General features: G+C 45.7%; 1 protein-coding gene across 5 annotated transcripts in view; it reads right to left on the bottom strand.

Moving 5' to 3' along the window:
• Window positions 1–1,986: 1,986 nt before the first annotated feature.
• Window positions 1,987–23,420, bottom strand: part of B3GNT2 (UDP-GlcNAc:betaGal beta-1,3-N-acetylglucosaminyltransferase 2) — a 73,168-nt gene continuing 51,734 nt past the window's right edge. Inside the window, exons 1-2 of one of the 5 annotated variants that reach the window (XM_071424249.1) lie at window positions 18,020–18,321; window positions 1,987–4,423 (exon numbers count right to left, since the gene is read on the bottom strand). In XM_071424249.1, coding sequence (XP_071280350.1) covers window positions 3,221–4,414 — 1,194 coding nt within the window. In that variant the 5' untranslated portion in view covers window positions 4,415–4,423; window positions 18,020–18,321 and the 3' untranslated portion in view covers window positions 1,987–3,220. Of the gene's footprint in view, window positions 4,424–16,141; window positions 16,298–17,383; window positions 17,523–17,822; window positions 18,322–23,420 lie in introns of those variants that run through there. The other 4 variants (XM_071424243.1, XM_071424255.1, XM_071424262.1 and 1 more) reach the window with 4 other exon arrangements.

Here is a 23,420-nt window from a genome sequence, read left to right as displayed (position 1 = left end):
CTCTTATCACCAGCCCTGTCAAGTGCTACATTTCACTCAGGCCTGCATAACAAAACTGGGTAGGGGAAGAAGGGATCCAAGTGTAAAATGCAGTCAGGCCAAGGAACCAGCTGGCAGAAAACAGGGACTCCATCCTCTGGAAGATAAACATTATAATTTGTGCATTAATTATAGCTCATTTACCTTCCTTATCCTGTATTTTCTCCTCCCAACTGGATTTTGAAGCAAAGGCCTGAGCCTTTATACAAACAAGCTAATGGATTCTAATGGCTCACCCTGATGCAGCATTATTTAATCATAGCAGCACTTCATTTTCCCTACTGTATTCAGGGAAGAACAAAGAACAAAGTCTGCATCCACATTCAGCTGTCTCAACCAAACACATCTTATTTCAGTTTCCAAATTCCATTCTTTCTATTGTATTCAAATTTTCTCATGCCTTCATCTTAGTAGACTCCTTCCCTTTAAGAAAAAATACAACAGAAATTTAAGTATTTAACAGCATTTAAGAAAGATGTGTAGAATGCAGCAGTTACAGGTTGTTGCACATACTTTTTAAGGACTTTTCACCTTCTGTGTTCCAGCTGTCTCCAGATCCCATTCCCATCGTGTTTTTGGATGCATTCTGTTCCTTTATCTCTGTTATTTATTCCCCTTACTTTTCACTCCACACACTCCCAATTATTTGCCAAGACAACTCTTTCTCCGTGGGAGTGGACCAGGCATAGCCATCAGTGCTCCCCCACACTTGGAGTAAACAAAAGTGGTCTGTCAGATTTCTCCCCCAGCACCTTTTGCCTATTTGGCTCCCCAGCACCACTCAGCCTTGTCCTCTGCCCTTCCTCCTGTCCCTTCTGAGGGTGGGGAAATTGGGGAAATGCTTTCTCACAGCATTTCTCCTCCCCAGGTGCCACTCAGCCTGTTTTTCCTTATTATCAGGTCTGTCCCACGCAAGAGACCTGGTTTGTACCTCACAGATGCCAGGAAAGGTATAAATTAAATAATTAATGCTGGCACTCCACCAATCACACCCGTTTCACTTAACATCACATGTGCACTCCACCCTATCTTACTCACACGATTTAATTCCTGGGCTCTTTTCCTGTCCCTTTTTGCTGCAATCCTTCTGTTTGTGTTTGATCCTCCCACAGACCTCAGCAGTTTTAGTCAGTGCTCACTTGTCTCTGCCTCTCCCTTCCCCTCCACATATCCACTCTCCCCCAGCGCCCTCCTTTTCACCTCTGCCTCACCTTTTCTCTCTCCCCCTTCCTCCTTCCCCCACACCACGACTCTTAACACTAAATCTCTCCTTGCATCTCTCACCATCAGCATAACTTATTTTTTTTCACTTGGCCCAAATCTTGAGGAAAATCCCATGAATATTTAAAGAAATAGGGTAGGAAGTAACTCGTGTAAAACCTGCAGCTCTTTCAGAAAGGTGTCACTTCCCATGAGGAATGACAAAGCACAAGGGTCAAACCTCACAGCACAACACCAGAGCACAGCCTGTCTTTTATTCACGCTGGGGTCAACATGATCATTACAAAGAACAAAGAGGTGGAAGACCAGAACACCTCACCCCTCCCCAAATAAAGCACCCCATTTGTTCCAGATAAAGGAAGGAAAAAGAAAGCAGGTGAAAAAGTAAAAAAGAGCTGTTGCTGCCAAGTTGTTTCAATCAACAATTCAAGTGCCAGCCATTCAATCCACTCCTTGACTCCTTTCAATTGCACCAGCAATGGTATTGCACAGACAATTATTCCTGTACTTACTGTTTGTCCCAAGGCACTTAATGTCGCCCTTGCTTTCACCAGAGTTGTCCAGCACCTATTCCAGCACCTAATAAATATTGGTACAGCTGTGACATTTTCTTGATAGTCTGCTACACAAGCTTAGAGAAATCTGTCAAATGAAACCTTTTGTTTCTGAACTTCTGAAATGTAGAATGCAACTCCTCTACAAGTCAACATGAAGCATTACCAGAAATATTTAAATCACATTTTATTTTTCAAGTTCAAAAATAACAATTAGCTTTATTTACCACGTTACACATCTCAGATTTAAAATATCATGCTCTATTTAAATATCCAAGTGACAACACTATACAAATAAAATGTTACACAAAATATATTTAAGAAAATGTTTTGGTCTTCAATCTTAACAATAAATAGACAGGCACTTCTACATATACAAAGAAAGCGACCACTATTTAGAGTAATTCTTCTAAGCAAGATGTGGAAATAGAGAAGATCTGAGTTTCGAGGACACATGGAACTCTACATGAGGCTTCATGCAAACTTCAGCGTTTGGTTTGGAATTCGAAACTCTTGGGATGTGCACAATTCTGGATTCACCGGCGCTTTACAGGAGACCCAAACCATGCTCTCGAGAAGCAATGTGCAATTTCAGTCATTTCCAGCAAATCAAGCTACCTGATCACATTTAGTGCCCAAACAGAAAACAAGGATTGACCAGAGTAGCTTTCCACACAGATAACATGAGCAATAAGTCAGCTTCAGTATGTAGGCTTGAGGCAGGGGCAGCCCTACCTGCCCAGCCCTGAAAAAACCTCATCTTTTTCCTTACACATTGAGCTCTTAGGGGGCATTTCAAGCAGAATTTTGGGGTTTTTTGTAAAAAAAAAAAAATAAAAAGCTTCATCTAATAAAAGGGTAAATCCTTCAGACACTGTGTACACTTTGCACAAAGGATCATAAGTGAAGGAAAAAAAATACTGTTCCAGGGTGCAAAAGAACTGAAAACTGTAAATAAAATTTAAAAAAACCAAAATTTGAAGTCTTGTAACCGTAGCACATCTAAAAGTAAAACTACATTCCCCCAATTTGTGTATTTTCAATTTACAGTGGTTTCCACACACAAACACCACTCAAGGGAAAATTATTTTCCACCATCACAATTGATGAAAGATGCATTGTGGTAGGCAATCTCTGTTTCCAGTACAGCTAACCAGTCACTGACAGCTAGTTATAACCTCAAAGTCTTTTTTAAAATTAAGACCAATATTGAAACATAACGACCACCAGGACCACCAGTGGAAAAGTCAGGACCAAGTCTTCAAGCCATCCCTTCAAATTTTAGTATTACTCTCGATTTCAGAAGTACAGGAAAAAGTTTACAGCAAAAATTCAACTATTAAACAGAGCTTCAGTGATCCAAACTTGCAAAGTTTTTTGGACTTAAGACACTTATGCATATTACTTTAACAATTTAAATGTGGGTCTTGCAAGCGTGTCCAAATCTTAATCATTTCTTGAGGTTTTCTACTATGCACTAACATTAAGTTTGTGTAGGAACAGATGTTATTTCTGTATTTCTCTTCAATATCAAATGTTTTGAAGCCTTTGTGTTTTTCCGGAGCAAGCCCAAGCTTCTGAAGGCACATTCCAGTATAAACATCATCGATGGGGTAGAGGAGTACCTGGTCAGATGCATTATTCAGTCTCAGTGCCAGATCACCAGAGTACAGGAACCCACCGCCTCCTGCGTACGGCGGATACGAACCTTCATAAACGCTCTCTGGGATGTAGTACTTCAATTTTTTCTCTCTGTGAGGTCCAGCATCTTTGATCACGTCACCTATAAATAAGTCTTTGGCTTTTTCCTTTGATAAGCTCTTCAAGTAATCCAGGATCTGATTGGTATTCACAAAAACATCATCATCACCCTTAAAAATAAACTGGACATTTGCGCAGCTACTGCTGACCCACTTCAGAAACAGCACCTCTTTCAGAGTCAGGTTGAAGAAAGTGTCTCTGTAGTTCCAGAGGAGAATGTCATGGTGGGTGTCACTCTCAAATTTAATCATGTGTGAAAGGTCAGGAAAATGATCCTCTGGTGGGGTCTGCCCAAGTAAGAAGACCCTTCTGACTATCACATCCCCTGATTCTATTTCCTTGCCCCAGGATTCCCTAATTGCTTGTCTTCTATCAAAATGGGGTATAAGTGACTTAATAGCCAGCAGCAGGAAAGGTTTCTGTTCACACTTGTTTGGCTGATCCATTAGCAATGAGTAATTTCTACACCTCAAATAGAGGAGGAAGTCTTTGAATCTCTCTGGCAAGTTTGCAAAGTCACTAACCTCTGAGTGCACCAAGGGGTCAGGGTCACAGGAACTGAGGACACTCAGGTTAGAAACCAAGTTCTCTTCCACAGTCATATTGGAAAGCAAGGACAGAATAGGGTTGTACAGCAGCTCAAGCTTCTGTTGCTGTTTGTTCCAATAAGCTTTGTGAGGAGTGTATTTCCTCCAGAATTTGCTACGTGGTATAACAACACGGCCTTTCACATTCTTGTCTTGGCTGCCGCTCTTCGAGACTTCCACAATCACATAAATAAAAATGTTTACCATCATCAGAATTCCCAGCAGCTTTAATCTTCTGCGTCCAACACTCATTTCTCATATCTAGAAATAAATTCAAAAAAAGATTTTTAGCTTTCTTCACAGCAAGTTCTTGATCTCATTAAAAATGCAAACTACTTTCAAATGCAAGTTAGTAGCCTAAAAACCAAGGTTACCTACACCCTCGAAGAAGCAAAAGCTGATCTGTCTTTAATACACACACATATGGTTTGTGGTTTCATCACCAAGCTGGTACAAAGTGAAGTTTCCATTTGCAGCTTAGGAAAATTACACAGCTTTTCATGGTGAGTCTAAATTAGCCAGCAGTTTCTGCTTCTCATTTAGATCCCCTTTAAACACTTGACTGTATAATAATTAGAATCTGAGCCCTTAGCTTGGCAGACTGAGAAACTTTTTTTTTTTTCCTGCTAGTAAGGTGAGCTGAAGGGTATAGAATAAATTGCTATATGATAAGGTCAGTTATTTTTAAATTAGGTTTCAAGCTTTTATACTTGCACTCTCACACCTTCCAACTACCTAACGGGCAGAGCCAAGTTTTAAAGCACACAATCAGTTTTCTGACAATTTCACTTAGCTGTTCCTTGGAAGAAAGGCTGACAAAACTTGCCAGCTGCATTGCTGATATTCAGACAGAAGAGAACAAGAACTAGGAATTTTTTTCCCCTTCCAACTGGAAAAAAGGAATTCAAACAGTAAATGAAAGTAGAAGTGTAATTATTACTAGGAAGGAAAAAGCCCTGAAAAGAAATAAAAAAAGGAGAGGTCTCCCATATATGCAAGACTTGGAACAGTATGTGTACATCTTTGTCATACAAAAAGTTCCATGATCCATCTTCAGTTTTTACTGGGGGAGAAAATGGATCAATCCCGCTTTCTTCCACAGCTGGCAGAATGCAAGGCATCCAGTACAAGGAGCATGAAAACAGTCTGTTCCTCTAGAGCAGTGCCTACCAAACTGTTTACTAGCCCTGGGGTACATCAGTGTACAAGCTCCACAAATAATTCAGAATGAATAAGAAGGTTACAAAGACTGTGCTGAAGTCACATACAGAACCCACTGTCAAAGACGCTTTCATGTGCCAGGAATATAAATGATTATTGGAAGATCAGAAAAAACCTAATGTAATAAAGAATTTGTACTGACTGCTGGAAGCCCAGCTGTGAGCACTGCCTCAGGCCCTGAGGTCACAGAGCAACAGCAGACAGGGAGGCAGACTGAGAAGTACACCTTGTACTTGCTGCTGTTCTCTTTTTTTCAGCCATCCCCAGACACCTGAACTACACTGACCCTTGGTCTCTTATGGTTTCATCAGTCTTACTTTGTTTTACTCCTCAACAAGGTAAACACTAAACTTCTAAAAATTTAGGAAGAAAGCATCAAGAAATAATCAGTAATCTTTTTTCTCTTATTTGATCCACAGCCATTATTAAATCCAAAAGGGGGTGTGTGGCTGTTTTTCTGGAACTGAAATCTAAATCCAAATCCAAATCCTAGAAAACATGGTCTCTCAGAAAAATGCCTGTGCTTCCTCAAGTACCATCTGTGTATTTATCTGTGTATAAGCTCAGGCCAGATCTACTTTATTTCATATTCTACTCTCAGTCAGCTACGAAGTTTCTGTCCTAATTTTAAAGTAGTTTTCCTCTATACCTCAAAGACAAAACCATACTTGTGGTCAGTGCCATCATTTAAGATAAACGGATGAACTGTTCAGAAAGCACTGGGTTTGGTCACATAGACTTCAAAGAAACTTTATCTTCCTCTTTAAGTGCCACTAAAACCAGATAAATACACTGGTTTTCTAAACTTATCTTTCATTAGACACAAAAATACTGGAGAAGGAGCAGTCCCCTGTTTTGTGCTGCTCCACAGAGCTCAGCATGAACATCAGGGCTTATCTGCCCTGTCCTGAACAGCACTCCCCCCTAAGCAACAAATGAGGTGGTATCTGATCTATGATCTCGGGACCCCAGAGACAACAGGGTGACTGCTCCCTCCAAGGAACAGCCAACAAACAAGAGCTCAATCAAAGATTGATTTTCCAGGATATGCAGCACCACACAACTCAGCTGTCACAGCCCCCAGCTTACCAAGCTGAGAGTATTCAACACTTCTAAGGCATCTGGATACTTGACCTGGGACTCTTCTGACACAATGAGACACCATTTACAAAGAATTTATTTCAAACACTTAACAAAATCCTTCAGTCCACTATGACTGCAATCCCCTGCAGCAAATGAGACAGGGATCCTGGGCAGGAAAATCCCCATTTACTGTTGGACTTGGTGGAGCTTTTCAGCAGAAGAGGTACAAGTCTGGTGAGGTGACAGTGGTTCCATCTCACAAAGCACAGTAAATGGTGACAGTAGCTCCATCTCACAAAGCACAGTAAATGGTATCACCACCACAAGCAAATACTCACAGGCTCTACCCTGTTCCAGGCTGTAGATCCACAAGCAGCTGAACCAATCTAATCATCTGATGTAAAAGCCCCAGGTAAAACACCCAACTTTTTCACCTCCAGAGTCTTACAGAAGCCATGGCCTTTCACTGTAAATACCCTTCTGAGGGCAGGAGTTAGGCTGTATTTTCTAAGTGGGCTGAGTACCACATCTACATTATCTGACTGCCAAACCCAAGAATTACAAGCCCATTTACTTACTGGGGCTGACAAAAGATAAGATAATCCCTATGACCTGCAGGTATCACACCTACCACCCTACTGGTCCAGGACTAATCTATCAGAAATCTGGCAAAGCCAAGCTGCAATTCAGGTATCTAACAGACATCACCACCCTTCTCTCTTTGCAGAGACTGTAACTGGGCAGACTTGGATGTTCCCATATAACTTCAATTTAGGGCCTGCTATCCCTTGCAGCAGCTGTACATGCAGCACCGCTTCTGACAGTGCCGGCAGCAGCACGTGCAGTAGTGACACTGCTGCTTCTGAAATTAACTGGTTTAGCTACTTAACACATCACAAGCCATATGGAGTCCTTCTAAACCTCCTGTGAGATGAATCAGTTGTCTAATAGCTCAGCTCTGTTCAGTGAGTCAAGAGATTTCTGGACTGAGCAACAGCAGTTTTGGAGCGAGAGGATGTTGAGAACCCAGGGCTGTTGTAAGGAGCCCGTGCTGTTTCCAGCTTTGAATAACTTGAACGCTGTTTATTTTCTAACTGCACACCATCAAAGCTCTTTTCCCCCCTCAGAATTTTACACAAATCCCCTTTCATAGGACAGTAATTAAGAAAACCTTAAGAATGGGAGAATATTGAACAGATACCCGTGTTGCCCTTCTGCAGAAGCCGGTCTCACACAGTGGTTACCACTGGAAACAGTCAATGTTTTCTGCATTCTCCAACCAAGACAGCCTGAAACAATGTTCCAGCTGCAGGAAAGTAACCACGATAGCAGCACACACTCAGAGCTTGAACAGCTGCACTGAAATTCCAGGGCAGCTGATGCTTGTTTTAACATTACTTTTAATTATTTGCATATACCTGCTTTGAGACATCTTTGAGCATATTATTTATTTGGGAGAAATTCCAGTCTTCCAGTATTTTAATACCAAAGGACACCAGTGAAACTCAGGCATGGAATTTCAAGATCCAAGTAAATATAGCAAGACTAGGGAAGGATGTGCATATATTTTCCTAAAACACAGCCCAAGGCATAAAGAACTAAAAAGAGTTTGAATAAAGGCCAAAGTAACTTCACGTTCTGTCTCCCACTAGTTATCTTCAGCATATTTTTGCTCAAAAACCCCTCAAAAGCAACACCAAAAAAACCAACAACCCTACCAACCCCCCTACCACATACACGCCCAAGAGCACCAGTGGTAGTGAGTCATTTCTCCAGTAGTGCTCCTCTGGTTTTCTGTAATAAAGTTTTAGAGGGCCAGACTTGCATTTGAGCAATGTTTACTTATGTAATTGAACCTAGTCTCACTTTGTCCAACCATTTTTTTGAATCTCTCTATATTTTCAACTTCTGTGAATTATCCTGGTTCCTCAATTTTTCCCGACACTAAGAACTCACTATTCTATTACCACACAAGAGAGGAACCCTCAGAAAGCACTAATTATTAATTAAAAATATATGACATTATTTACTCTATATACATTTGCCATACAAGCTACACTATGCACTTTCATCAGTCAGTCCTTCCCCTTCTATCTGGTCATTTTTGATACGATAGTAATGACATCAAAAAGAAATAATTTAGTACTTTAATTTAGCTCTAAAAATTAAGTGGAGATTATTTTTTTTAGAGTTATATATCAGTGGATTTTGGTATGAGGTGTAAGCCATTCTGCACAAAGACCATGAAGTCATCGTGCACCCCACACAAGGGATGGCTCGGGAGTGCAAGAGCAAAGCAAGACTCCACTTGCAGGCTCTGACCTCACCCAAGTCACAGCCACAACCGAGCAGAGGAGACATGTTCCAGCAGGGCTCCTCTCCAGCCCCAGCCACAAGTGACCACATTCCTGCACAGAGCCTCCCTGAGCCAGTCAGCCTTCATTAGGTGAGAGCATCATCCTACAAGCCTGCCAGCAGATGCCGGCTGAAGGCAGCTGCTGCAGGAGCAGGGCAGACAGCCCCTGCAGCCATCGGTGGGCTCTGTGAGCACTGCCTTTGCATCTCTCACACTGCTACCACCTGCACGGCAGCAGGGTTTTGTTGTCCTGAGTCTTGCTTCTCCAAGCGATCAGATAACTCACATTGCTCGGAGCAGTCACATTCCGGTCAAACTCCAGAAGTTAACTTGTCAAAAGCTGCTACAAACCGGTGGGGAAATCCCGACTGCATTCAGCTTCATAAGAACTCCAAAATCCCTCTCTCTAATACCTACTTGATTTGTGCCCCACACCTCTGATGTCAGCTTTCAACTGTGCTATTAAAAGACTAAAGAATTCTTTCATTTACTGCTGAATGCTAAGAGAAGCAGAATTCCAGAATCTTCACAGTAAGTTTTACTATGTTTCCTGCCACCATGTGGACTAATTTCAGGTCTTCCCCTACCCCTAGCTCCTTCAGCAGAAAAGAGAAGCTACCAGAACATTGCCTTTTAAGGTGTGCTATTTAAAATAACATCTATGAAACAGAAGTTTTGTTGACTTTATATTGGTGCTTAGAAATACTGCAGCAACACCCACAGAGTCTGCATCGAGTTATCTTTACAAAGTCATTCAACAGTAAAAACTTACTTTTAACTTCTTTAAAATCACCATATGTGAAATTTCTGCTTGACAGAACACTTAGAGAAGGAAGAGATACCATTGGCTCACCACTGTCTCTAACTGAACTCTTCCAACCACAAACTTTCAACCAGAGTCATCTATTTTTTCAGCCATTTTTAAATAAGTCAGCTACCAGTAAATCATCAGATTATCCCAACCCTATCTGTCTTTTAAGTTATTTGCAGGTGTCTCTCACAAAAGCTCTGGGTTTGATTGAGAAAATATTTAAATATGGTACACCTACTGAATTCACTGCAAGTTAGACCTAAATACTTTCTTTTAACCTGTTAAAATTAAATCCTTGTATTGGCTGAAAGAATGTTCAGTTGCATATTTGAATTCTTGTGTTTCTATAGAAGATCAAGGCATATGCAAGAAAAGGCCATTATGAAAAATATTCCGTAAACTCAATCCCAGGTTTAATGGATATTCCAATTTTTCTACTGGTATAGACTACTTGAGTTTGGTCATGGTTTTCCATAGGGATGAACAAGCAATGTAGCTGCACATGTACACCACACCTCCATAAGTCAATTTAAACAATGGCAGTGTCTCAATAAATTAGTACATCATGCTAACATTACCATTCTGCACTGGCATGCCTGCAGCCACACTACACAGCTATGAAGGTGTTCCTAACTGCTCATAAAAAAAACCAAACCCAAACCAACAAAAGACTTGTGATGAAAAAGGTTTGGTTTCTTTGTTTAACAGTAAAAATAGTTTGGGTTGTTGGTCTTGTTTTTTTTTTTCCCAGTAATTTAGATTTCACACTGACAACCAAGCGTAAGATCTCAACTCACTATAAAAATGAATATTAAAGTTTAATATGCCAGTAGTTGAGAGCCTGTGGTAGCAGATATGACCTGTTTTTCCCAATTGGTTAATACAGAAAATTCCCATGCCATTCTAAGGTCAGTTCAAGCTTGAGAATGATGATGTTGTAAATTTGTTAGGAATAACCTAGAGCTGCCAGCTTCTCCTTTAAGAAGAATTTTAGTTTTCATTTGACAGGCATCAGCTTGAAGGAACAGTAAATTATAAAGAATCAAGAGAAGGGGTTTAACCAAGTGTCAGCAGAGAAATATTTCTTGGAACAAAATTAATTGTCATTCATCACATCAATTAGAAGTTGGGGAGCACAATTCCATGGCAGTTTAAAACAGTTTCAGTCACAGCTGACTCATTCCTGTAATTTATTCCTTCCCCTGCATAAACTGCACAGTCCCATTTACCTTTGCACTGATTTGATTGTGGTGAATCATTTCAGTTAGCTGGAGGACGATAAAGAGCCGACAACAAAGCAGCAATTAGCGTTCAGCCAGCTCCCATCACCCGCTGATGTGCTGCACAAACACCAGGAGTGGTGCAGGAGAAGAGGGAAGGCTCGCACAGCCCAGGCCACAGCAGAGCCCATCTGCCACCAGCCTCAGCTTTCGTGTACCAGCACACTGCTGCTGCTGCTTCCCACCTTCATCCAGAGCTCCCTCGGGCAGGGCCCGACACAACCCGCACTGCTGCCCCAGAGGCACAGAGAGCCTGGGACACCCATTCCGAGTCTGGGCCACCCATTCCACTACAGGGTGCACCCCGGGCCCGAATTTTTCTGGCCCTTTCTGTACCCAGGTCAGGGGCAGTGACTGGCCCAGCGTGACCCACCCACGCCTGCTGTTTGCTGTGGGATTCCTTTCAGCTGCACCTTATCTGCCCGTAATTACTAGAAAGCCAAGGAAGTGGATAAGGAAGCACCTTCCTGGCAGACACCCAGCGCTTGGATCAGTGCTAGTTCTGGTGAGAAAGAATGGCTATAACACACTGCAAACCTGACTGATGCTTTCAGCAGGCATTAAAGAGAGAAGTCTGCAGGACAGACACTCTCTTACTTCCTACTTTTGTGCTGTATTTGAAATACAACTCATCATTTAGAAACCTACGCAAAATGCAGATAACCATAATTTCCACAAACAAGACAACTCATCTGCTCCTGATCTTTTCCAGTTTTAAGATAAAACCAGTAATTAATCCTGCCTTAACTATATTCCAACCACCTTTATGTCTGCACAGAGAGCAATCATTATTTAGTCAACTAACAAAATCATCCTTTAAGCACCATACCTCAGGCCATCAAAATTCTACCTCTGCTCTGTGTTCTTGCCCGCCGTAGACATAAAACACACTACTAAAAACTATGTTTCAAAAGCAGGAACAGTGTAACTTGGAACAGCGGATGAAGTCAACACCTACCCCTGGTTACCACTGTCCTTTTGGGTTAAAAATAAACGCTGGTTTTCAATTTGACGTCCCCAAACTGCTGCCTTTGTGTGATGGGATACACAACTGGGAGGGTAAAATTCCCAGCCATATTCCCTGCCAGTGCTATGTGGTTACTCAGAAGTCAATTCAAACCAAATTCATACTGAGAATATTCATCTCAGAATTCTGGGATCTGCCTCTGAAACTACAGTACTGTGTGGAGCTAAACACGCATTGAAGAACACAAAAACCTACTATTTTAAAATGCAAATACGTGAAAAATATTTTTGCCTTCAAGTGGTTTTGGTTTCAGGTGTAATTAACATTTACAGGAAAAGTTCTTCATCTTTCTGAATAATTCATTTAAAGTTCAGAAAAATCAGTCGAGTTGTAATCATAGAAGTTCATTATCTTCCTTCAAAGCTGTAAAACATAAGATACAGATCTCGTTCCAGCCCACCAAGTTTATGGAAAAGGGAACAATTTCTCCAGCAGCTTTAGGCAGCTAAAGATGCATATAAGTATCAGGAGGATTTTGTAAAGGAGCTTTAAGCCGGCTAGGCAGCTAACTCCGGTTTTGTTAACAGCAGATAAGCATCTAACCCCATTAGAACTTTACATCCGAGTAGCACCTTCTGTACCTGTTACCTGCACACCAAAGTGAGCATCCACAAAGCTTGAGAGTGGTTTCAGTAATCAATTTAAGGCTGCTCTGCATGGGTTTTAATTGTTTTTAATTGTTTTTATTCAAAAGCAGATCGACAATAAGTTTGCAACAACAATTTCCATCCCAAAGACAGCTTCCTATTAGCAATGTCTAACTTTCAAATATGAGATTGAAAAATATAATTGCTCAAGTGAGATAAACCAGCACTACATTCAGGATTCAGTTGGGCATTCAGCAGCAGCTCTCCTTAAACTCAGTTAAAAGGATTCCACCCTTTCCCAGGCCATGAATTCTCACATTTGCGTGGCTCACTGTGTTACATTATGTATAACCCTGAAGACAGGCAAACAGAAGAGGTTATTTCTCAACTCGCTTAGTTCCTCAATTCAGTTCACCACCCAGATGCACGAACAGCTACACCAGCACAAGGCTGGGAGCACAGACACCGCTCCAGCCTCCGAACCGCCCCGGGATCCCGCGGGCTGCTCCCGGGATCCAGCAGGATCGGGCAGGAGCCTGCACATCCCACAGCACGTACACCTCGGGGGGCACACAAACCTTCATCCACACCGTGAACTCTCCTGTAAATCCCATACCCATACGCAGGTCGTCGGCCGGTTCGTAAACCACTGAGCCTCGGGGAATTACCCTTTTATGGTGAAATTAGTCATTCACAGCCACAAGTCAAGATTTCTTGCTCATTTGATCCAGATAGCTGGCTTACAATTGAAGGGATTTGGTCAATTCAGTCTCAAGACTAACTCTTCTGAGTGTGCTTAAGATGAAGCAGCTGCTAAATTTCAGAAGTTATTTACAAAAACGAACAAAACTGTCTCCAAATTAAATGCTTTTCAATTCTTACAGTTGTATTTCTCCCAAACAACAAAGCTTTCTTAACCAACTGCTGAAGGAAACTGTTTCATCAATTCTCCCATGAAAACTCTCAGCGCCGCACCCATCACACACAGGGATTCTTTTCCTTACTTAAATGCTAATTGCCTCTCACGAGGCACCAATTCAATCATTCTTCTGCACAGTTCATCACAAGACACTTTAATGATCCAGTCTTTCACTGGGTTTTACACGATCTGGAAACTGGGGGAGGTTTATACTTTGGCACTTTTGAAATCCTAAAAGGCTCAAGGAAATCAGCGAGGAAGATACAGGCAAAGAGCAGGATGGAGTCGAGTCCCAGGTACCTGTCGGTGCTTCCTATGTAAAAGCAAAATGTGACTGGACAGGTCTGACATTTATTCCACAACTTTTGGTCAGTGATTTCTTCACTCTATGCTAAAACGACAGGAAGAGCCTGTATTTCCTTCTACCATCATCATATTTTCTTTCTTTTTTGCTGATTTTCAGCACACGAAGGGTGCTTGCTTACATAAAGGGATACAACAGTGAACTGATAAAAACATCTAAATATATCTCTGTGGGGTCAGAACATGGCAGAACAGGGATAACACATTAGGAATTTTTGTGACCCGCACTCACAGGCACAAATTCTTCTCCAAACCACATGAAGCACTGTCCCGTGCAGGGCCAGGAGTTGGACTCCAATGATCCCTGTGGGGATCCCTGTTCCAACTATGATTCCATAATAAGCACTCACATGAACACAGCCCATGACACACCAGAAACATCAAACACTAACCCCATGACTGCACATGCACCCAATGACCCAACCTTCTTCCTAAATTAACTGTTAACATTCTGGTTTAAAATGTATTAGGGACTAATATTGCATATACCTGAAAAAAAAATTAAGTTTGAATTTAAAAAGTAAATTCATGCCTATTTGCTTCAAAATTACTGCTGCATTTCTACCACAGAGTAATAGAAAATATAATGAAGATAGTATATACTAAGAAAAGAATCCCCTACCAACAACCTGTGAGAGGGCCTTCAAGAAACATTAACATGAAAACAAGAAGTTCTCATTATTTCGATGAAATATGTGGCTTTTCTATATTCTGTGCGTTTTACAGAAAAAAATCACTCTTGCCAATATTTTCCATCTACCCTGCCTTTGGCCTATTCTTGGCAAGTTGGAGAATCACACACTTTAAGCTCTGCCTACAAGAAACCTCACAGCCTCTACTATGCAGACTGCAAATTCTTCAAAAAGAAGCAATTTACGGTTTTATTACGCAGGAAGCGTAACCAAATCCAGTAAAAGATGAAGATCTGGAATGTCAGCCTGGTGCATTTTCCAGCAGAGCTGCTTTAGTCACTTGGCAGCACAAGGCACAAGTCTGACAGCACACAGGAAAAGTCCACCACGTAACCAGCTCTGAGAAGTTTCACAACCCGCCTGAAGTCAAGATTTTGCAAGATCATCTGACACATTTGTCAAAAATTCAGTGGTCTGTGGAGAAAGAACAAGGTACCGGAGAGCTTGGTTGAGGATTTGAATTGATACTGCTCAATCTTTTCCCTGTCCTCTGGTTAATTTGGAGCAATATGACCATCCAGGTTTTGGTCAAGTGCACCGATTGATGAGAAGCCAGCCCTGCTTCCTGGCTGGTGTGACAATGACAATATTGTGTGGCAGGAGACACGATCACATCCTATGTTGCAAACACGATCAGCACTGACACAGCCTTTTGTCACTAACATTTTTCCCTCCTTCAAGTAGAATTACACAGCCAACAGGAAAAACAAAGCTGGATCCACTGTGAATATAGCTGCACCAGGTGGCAGTAAAATGACAATTCCTCAGGGTCTCAGCACTCACAAGTCACCATGGAGCAGCACTCCTCCGAAAGGCTTGGTTCTCCAAGGAATCTTTGCCAGGGTAGGCAAGAAGATGACGACTCAAATCCTGCTTTCCCCCCCCCATATATACTCTGTGACTTATTCATACAGACAATTGCCCAGATTTGCCAGCACAGAATACGACACCACTTTACTCACTCTCATTTCTCATCAAACACGGCTTTTTCTCTGAGCAAACACCACTGCTCGCTCCACTGATCTCCTCAGCAGCATCTTCATTACTCAGAAGTATTTTTAAAAATTCAGGATCAGCTTCCAGGCAATAATAATAAGTTTTTTTGACTACCAGTGACAGTGTGTTCGTTAGGAACAAGCTCTGGGGAGATTAGTGAGCTTTACCTATTATGAAACAGGGCATCAGGCAGCCAGCTAGCACTCCCAGCCATCTAAAGCATGACCTTCAAAACAAGTCCCTTCAGCAATGCTACCTTGCTGCATTTTCCTCATCGTGGGGAAAAGAAATGAGCACAAATCCAAGCAAAACCCATTTACAGGTGACAAGGTGACAGAATTACTTTAAATACATTCTACTTTTTTATGCTCTATCTGTAGGTTCCTTACAGCCATACAGCTCGGTACTGCACAACATCTGTAGAAAGTCACACGTTCAAAGCAAGCAGCAAAACCAGGGTTTCTTTTAAGCCAAAATACTTGACTCTGTCTGACAATATTACATTTTTAGGTACAAGACAGAGATTCTGTATTTTAATCCACCTCCACGGCAGTGTTGTTTTTTTAAAGATATCTATCTTCTCCAGTTGTTTACAGCCCCAGGAAGAAAAAAAAGGGAAAAAAAACCAAAAACCAAACCATTACAAATTAAATCTGCCGAATGAGAAAAGCTGATTCTCTGTTTCGTTTCTTCCACGCATTTCGTAACAATTCAGCGCTCATTCAACTCCTCCGGTGGCTTATCAGGCGTCACGGCTGGTTCCCCGGGCGGCAGGGCAGCCTCTGCCAGCAGCGTGGGCTCCCCATCCGAACCGAGCCCCGAGCGTGCCACTCGCCCGAGTGTCACCGGCCGCCCCCGCCCCACCCTCCGCACACGCCCTCGCTGGCAGCGCCCGAGCCTGTCGCCAAAGCGGAACTGCAAGAAGAACACGAAACGGCTTTGAGCAGCTTGGGAAGAGAGCTGCATTCCGGGCTGTCTCTCTCTTTAAGATGGTGAACAATAATTTACCAGAAATTTCCTCAAAGGACAACGCTATAATCATGTTTCCTCAATAACTCAGAGATGCCATGTCCAGCATGTAATTTTGTGCATGCATCTTTCCACGGCTAGACTAAACTTCTTCTGTGCCCAAACCGAGTCTTTCTGTCCAAAATATATTAAAAAAAAAAAAAAAAAAAAAAAAAAAAAAAAAAAAAAGAGGGGGGAAGTAGAAAACCCCACAAGGAAAAAAAAACAAAAAAAAACCAACAACCAACAACCAAACCACGTAAGCTCTTATTTTCCATAGTTAAAACTAACCATGAGTATTTAATAATCAACCCCAATAGCACTGAGCATTTTGGGCAGTCGGATTAAAGGGTTACTCAACTTTCACCACAAATTTTTGCAGGATGACGAATGAGTCGCGAGCTGCAGTTTAGCCACAATCCCTGCGAGTAACCTAAAGTCCCCTCCTGACGGGGCACAGGATGCGTCAGGAAGTTTGACGGAAAAAGCATCATCTCGTAGGCGAACTCCAGCAAAAACACCACTTTCTCCCCTTTCAGGTGCACCCAAGCCCATACTTTAGCGCCACTGCCTCAGCGCTACACGCTCTAGGATCCCGACGCGGATGCTAATCATTAACCCGCTGGGTCGCAGCGGGCCGACGAGGTGACCCGAGGAGCGCTGCGAGTGTCCCCGCTCCGCCACCGCCGCGCTCTGTCCTTCCCCTCCCGCCGGGGAGCGAACTGCAGCAGCCCCGGCACTGCCGCAGCCCCACGGCTCGGGCTTTCTCCGGAAAAACCTCACGGCTTCGGCAGCACCAACGCCGCCTCCCCACGGGTAAATGAACAAACTAAAATAAAACCTAAAGCAATAAATTTAAAAAGCGAGGACAAACATACGGTGGGCCGAGCTGGCCTGACTTTCATTCCTGCCCAGCAGACTGCGCCTCTCTCCCGCCGCTCTGGCTGCAACATGTGCCGGCCGCCCGCGCTGCCGGGCAGGGACTCCGCGCCCGCGTGCTGTGACCCCACCCTGCCGCCGCCCGTCCCCTCCCAGCTGGGGAAGGGGAAAAACCCGGCCCTAAAAAACCCCCAGATTTACATCTCCGGCCGTTCGCCCCCCGCGCCGCCAGCTCACAGCGGTCGCTACGCAAACAACCGAGAGGCGACGGGCAAGGAAAATCTCACGACCGCAAGACGAGCACGGGAGGCAAAAATTAAGTTAAAACACGGGGCTTTTCCGCCCCCCGTCCCTCCTCAGCCGCTCCGGCAGCGCCGATCCCCGCCGGCCCGCGGAGGCAGCGCTGGCGGGGGCGGCAGCCGAGCCCCCCGCCCGTACCTTGCCAGGCTGCCGCGGGGCTCCGCCAGGGTTCTTGCTGCCGCCGCCTCCGCATCCACCATGCTTTGTCCGGCCGCGGGCTGCCCTCGCCGCGGGCTCCCACCGCCCGGCCCCGGCCTGCCGCCCCACCACGGCCCTGGCAGCTCCGCGCCGCCGCCCCGCTCCGCCGGCCCCGGCAGCAGGCGGGGGCTCCGCACCTGAGGGCGATGCCGGGGCGGCGCCGAGGCGGCCGCGGAAGGGCTCGTCCCCCGTCCCCGCGGGGCGGCGCGCACCCCGCCGCTGTGTCCTCAGGGCCGGCCGCGCCTGAGGTGCGCGGATGCGGCGGGCGGAGCGGAGCCGGAGCCGGGGCCGCGGCGAGGAGGAGGCGGAGGAGGCGGCGGCGGGGGCGGTGGAGCCGCGGCGGGGCGGGGGCGCGGCCGGGCAGCGCCTCTCACTTGTTGCCCTGTGGCGGAGCCCCGCGCGCGCGCCCCGCCCGCCTCCCCGCCCGGCGCCGCCGCGCGCCGCAGGGGGCGGGGGCGAGGCGCGGCGCTGAGCAGCGCGCGCCGGCCCCGCCCCCCACCCGGCCGCCGGCGCCGCGGGTTGGCGGAGAGCGAGGCGCGCGCCCCGCGGGGCCGGACGGTGCAGCGGCCGGGGGGTCCCCGCGCGCGCCGGGGCCGTCCCTGCGGTTGGCGGCGGCCGCGCCCTGAGGGGACCGCGCGGGCGGGCGGGCGGCCTGGAGCGGTCCGGGTCCGGGGGGACACGGCGTTCGCCCGCCGCCTCCGGGCCCAGGCTGTAGAACTGGGAGGTGTTTACCGCAGAAAAGGTGTTTGTGTTGTTGGAGGAGCGAGGGGAAGGGGGCAGACACCACTGCGTTGCCGCTATCCGCCTTCCAGCCGGGCCGGGGCTGCTCCCTCCCTGTGGGAACGGCCCCACACCGGGCACCCTCCTCCTGGGGTGGCCCCGGTGACACTCGGCTCCTGAGCCCCGGTGACACCCGGTTCCTGAGCCAGCTCCGGGTGCTGTGTCCCCTCTGCACAGCGCGGGTCGCCGGCCATTCCCTTAGGACAGTTTTCCCTCGTGGTTTTTTCCACGCGGGCTCAAACGAAAGGGGAAAACCCCTCAGCTCTGCTGAGAAACGCCGTGCTACATCACTTTTAAATGTTTCTTCCTTGAAAGAAACATTGTTCCTTGCACCTGGCGCAGCTTTTCGTGGAAGTCTTCAAAGCTTCTGCTAACGAGTCCCGGGGGGAGAAGCAAAGGGGTCTTTTAGGCTGTGGAGGCTTCCCTTAGTAAAGAAGTTCGTGAGAATTTCCGATTTTGGAAATTCGCCTCGCAGTGATACTGAATCGTGCATGACTCATTCATTAGTAACCTCTTTTGTTGTTGTTGTTTGCTTACTTGCTAGCTTGATGAGTCTACCAATGCTAGCCAGACGTCCCTGTGGAAACAAACCAAAGGAAACTCTCAAGAACCCGGGATGCTTACTGGAATAAAACATAGAAATGTGTGCTGCTGCAGCTAAGAGGGCACATCTTATCGTGGACAGATCAATAGCAACCAGCAGACAGATTTACAGTTCCCACGGACTATGAACTTCTCAGCTTTTCGTCCTTTCCTGGATGAAAATGAACACATGCCATTTGTTCCTATTTTTAGCACCTGCATTCTCAATCCAGTATAAGGAGAGGCCCGACCAAAGGAATTGTCTCAATGTCACCTGGCACAGCCACTTAAAAATTGTTGTCATTGCAAAGGGAGGGGTAAGTATGTCCCTGTGATCCATGAAAACACAGGTTGTTCACTTCCATTTTACAGCACTCATTTTCACCAGAATTCAACAGCTGGTGTGCACAGCCCTAAACACAACCAGTTTGGGAAACAGCATCGGTACCCACTGCACATCCCCAGCTCCCCATACTCTGTGTGTTAAATATGGCATGCCAGTGGGAAACCTGCTGCAAGTCTCTTGGAGCTGCCCTAAAACCTTCACTCCAGAGTCTGGAAGGAACGTCCCCATTCACAGTGCATTGGTAGGGACGTTGCATATTTTATCCCTCTTCAAATATTTATATATGTACTTCACGTTTGAGTAAAGCTGTCCATTTCGTCAGAGCAGGAAGATTACAGCAAAGGGAGGAATTACCCTAAATTGGCAAACATCATTGTCTATTAAAGTAACACAAGGGTTTGAGAGGAGAATTGAGTGTCTGGCAGCCAAGAGCTTGGCTCCACTGCACAGGAGATTTCATAATAATATGTTTTGAGATCAACTGTAAAAAAAAATAAAAACAAAAGGCCAAAAATCAACTAGAGCAGTGTATCCCATGACACCGGGTGATGAGGAGCCTGGAAAAACACGTTGAAGCTAAAAGGGTTGGTCAATGCTGAAATGGTCAGCTGCCTTTGGGGGAAAGGCATTTCTCCCTCCTCCCAGTCCCACACCCAGGCCCTGCCTGCTCCTCTGTAATCAGAGCTGGTCACGGGGCTGCCTTTGGGCCCTCACGGGAGGAGGTGTTTTAATCCAAATGTATTCCTTGATCCACTCAGCAGCCAGGCCTCAACAGTTGTCTGAAAGCAGGAAAATACCTGGAACCAACGCTGGCATTGCCCACAGCACATTTCAAACCACTGCCTGACTGGGATGGCCCTGCTGTTCTTAGGGCAGCTGTGCCCTAAAAACCCCAGGGGAGGTGAGGTGGGGGCTCATTTTTCAGCCCTGCTCTCCCAGGCAGGCCACTCAACCTTCCCTGGATCCAAATCCATGCATCACACCAGGCAAAGTCCTAAGCCCCGGGATGTTTCTTACCTGGTGCTGCCAATTTACAGGTCCTGGGTGGGGCAGGACAGCAGGGACCACGTCTCAGCACAGATGTGCAACCTCTCCTGGGTGGCTGCTTGTGTGGGGTTAAACCAAGGGAGGCCTGGAAAATGTGTGGGTAAAGTTGTTGTGCAGTTTGCTTCCATGGAAGAAGAAGCAGGGTTTTCATGTTTCAGGTCCGTAAATCCAAGCTTTGTGACAGACATAGCAGTTAATCATTGCATGTTTTTTTCCCCTCCTGAGAAAGAGAGCAAATCCTTTTGACTGCCCAGCTTTAACTTCTGAATCTGGAAGAACATTTTTGCCTACGTATTCAAAAGCACCACCTTCACTCAGCATCATGATGCAAGTGATGAGATGCAGTGTACAGCCCAGAGCAGCAAACATCTCCCAGGAGCTGGGTACTGGGAAGTCTCAGGGCATCGGTGCCACATCACTTGGTGACACACCTTCTTGTCGCCTGAGTTTTTCCATAGGTAGCATGGCATGCACGACAGCCAGAAAGGAGAATCTTTTAAAAATACTCAACTCTCACTTTTTATCAAGTTCAAAATAGTTTATGGGTTTTTGGTTTTGTTTGGTTTGGTTTTGGATTGGAGTTTTTTTCGTTGTTTGGGTTTTGGGGGGTTTTTTGGTTGATTTTTTTCTCCCCCAGGCTATTTAGTCATAGTATTTGGGTTCACTGTAATAAAAGCTGACCTGGGGACTGCTGCGTTTACATCCACGGAAGCGAGCTATGTACATTGGCTTTTCTCTAACATTTGCCTGTTAATTAATAATTGGTACATCGCCAGGAGCAAAGGAGAATAGGAATGAGATTCAGGTTATAAAATCTTCAAGGTTATCTCGCTGTCCCTGCAGCAAAGCAAGAGCGAGAGGGCGGGACAGAGCCGAGGTGCTGAGAGAAGGGGACGGGCTGTGGGCCACTCGCCCCAGGGGCCATGTGCTGCATTCCCGGGGGAGCCCCATCCCAGCACTCCCGGAGCTGCGGGCACGTCCTCCCCCAGCGACGGGAGAGCAGCAGGCGCAGGAATTTCCCTGTCTGCTGCCGGGATTCCCGGGTACCTGCCTGCAGCCACCCTTGGGAACTGGCTCGTCCCCCACTGCAGCTCAGCGCAGGCAGAAATATGGAGCAGCTGCTTTCCCTGAGTCTGGCATGGCTGGCAGTGGCTGATGATACGGAAGTGCTTGTCCCAGAGCCCTCACACTGTGCCCAGAACGTGGACTCACATCTCTCAGCCCTTGCTCCAAAATGTGCTCCCACCCCCCCCCCCCCCCCCCCCGCCCCCGTGCTGAAAATGCTGCAGGCACAGAGGTTCTGAAACACCTCCTCCCCACCTGTGAACACTCTCTTGTCTCTCCTGAGTCAAAACCCTTCCATAAGGCCAGGACAGCTGGAATTTATTTTCTGAGCTGGACCAAAGCTTATCCAGGATACTGATCTGCCTGATTTTGTGGACAGATTGGTTGGCTAGAGGAACACCTGGAGAGCACAGGACAAACCCAAGCATGCTTCTGTGACCAAAGGGGATGAGAACAGGAGATAAGAGGCTAAAATTTAAATAATGACTACAGACTAAGGATTGTGGCATGCACTTCAGTGGCAGTAAAAAAAATTAAAAAGCAAAGGTGACATGCAATTCAAGCTGGAGCATCTCCTTTCCTCCAGGAATAAACCTGGTTTTTCCCACCCAAATGTTTGAGCCTGGAATTCAGACAAGCGAAGAGCCTTTCCCAGGGTAGGCAGGGGCTGTCAGCAAGGCTTGCCAGCAGCATGAGCACAACATTTCAGTGGTCTCCTCACACAGTCATTTCCCCACCTTCTGCCCCTGGCACACACAGGCCAGCCAGCACAGCAGGTGCTACAGAGGTCTTCTGCTCCACTTCCCTTTGCTTTTGTACCTTGGTGAGGTGGGGGAGCTGTGGTTGGGGCTGGTTCAGCTTTGGCAAAACCAGTCAAGTCAAAGAGATTGTCACATGTGCTTCAGAACACCACTTTTTTTTCCTCTGGAGCATTGCAGCTTTGCTCTTGAAGGCACAGCAGGACAGGACAGACTGTGGAAAGGAAGTTGCCCCTATTGTGCTGTGTGCTGCCATTTGCAAGCTGTGGGCAGAGCTGCACTGTGCTGGTATTGATTCACATTTGCCAAGAATAATTACTCCTGAGCTGCTCGGATTCAAATCAGTTTCTCTGCTCTGGAAGGACGTACCTGCCTTTTTCAGACACAGGCTGCAGTAGCTAACACTCTTTGCCTCCATGTGAGGCTCCTTTTCCTTGCAGACACAAGGCAGACACAGCAGTGCAGAGTGCAGGATGCCAGAGGATGGAGAAGAATCCACTTGAAATTCAATTTCTATAGTAGCAGAAACTGGACAATAATTATTTTGCAAAAAACAAAAAAGGCACCTGCTCTATACAAACCATCTTTTTTTGTGTCCTGGAAACATGAGCTCCTTGCACCTTTCCTTACCTCTGTTCAGAGGCATCACACTGCATTTTGCAGCAAGACCTGAAGAGCTGCAGAACTGGAAAAGCTCCAGCCAAGACTCTTAAAATGTGAAGAGCCAAAGTCACTTTTCTCTTTTGTTTACACCTAGGAAAAAGTGTACTGGACCCACTTCAGCTAAACCCCTTCTGCCTGGCTTTTACTTTTTAGCAGATGCAGTTTTAAGCACAGCAAAATCCCAGATGAGGGAAAACTGCCAGTCCTCACATGTCACTTAGATTTTTCCAAACCATCTTGATTTCAGGCACCTCCTGGATGAGACTCCCTTGGACTGTCACAGTGCCAGCTTGGGTA

This window comes from Agelaius tricolor, unplaced genomic scaffold, assembly GCF_023055355.1.
Source record: "Agelaius tricolor isolate 1412-34295 unplaced genomic scaffold, bAgeTri1.0.p SCAF_1, whole genome shotgun sequence".
Lineage (NCBI taxonomy): Eukaryota > Metazoa > Chordata > Aves > Passeriformes > Icteridae > Agelaius > Agelaius tricolor.
Note: the sequence above shows the minus strand (reverse complement) of the source record. Positions and strands in the feature narration are given on the sequence as shown.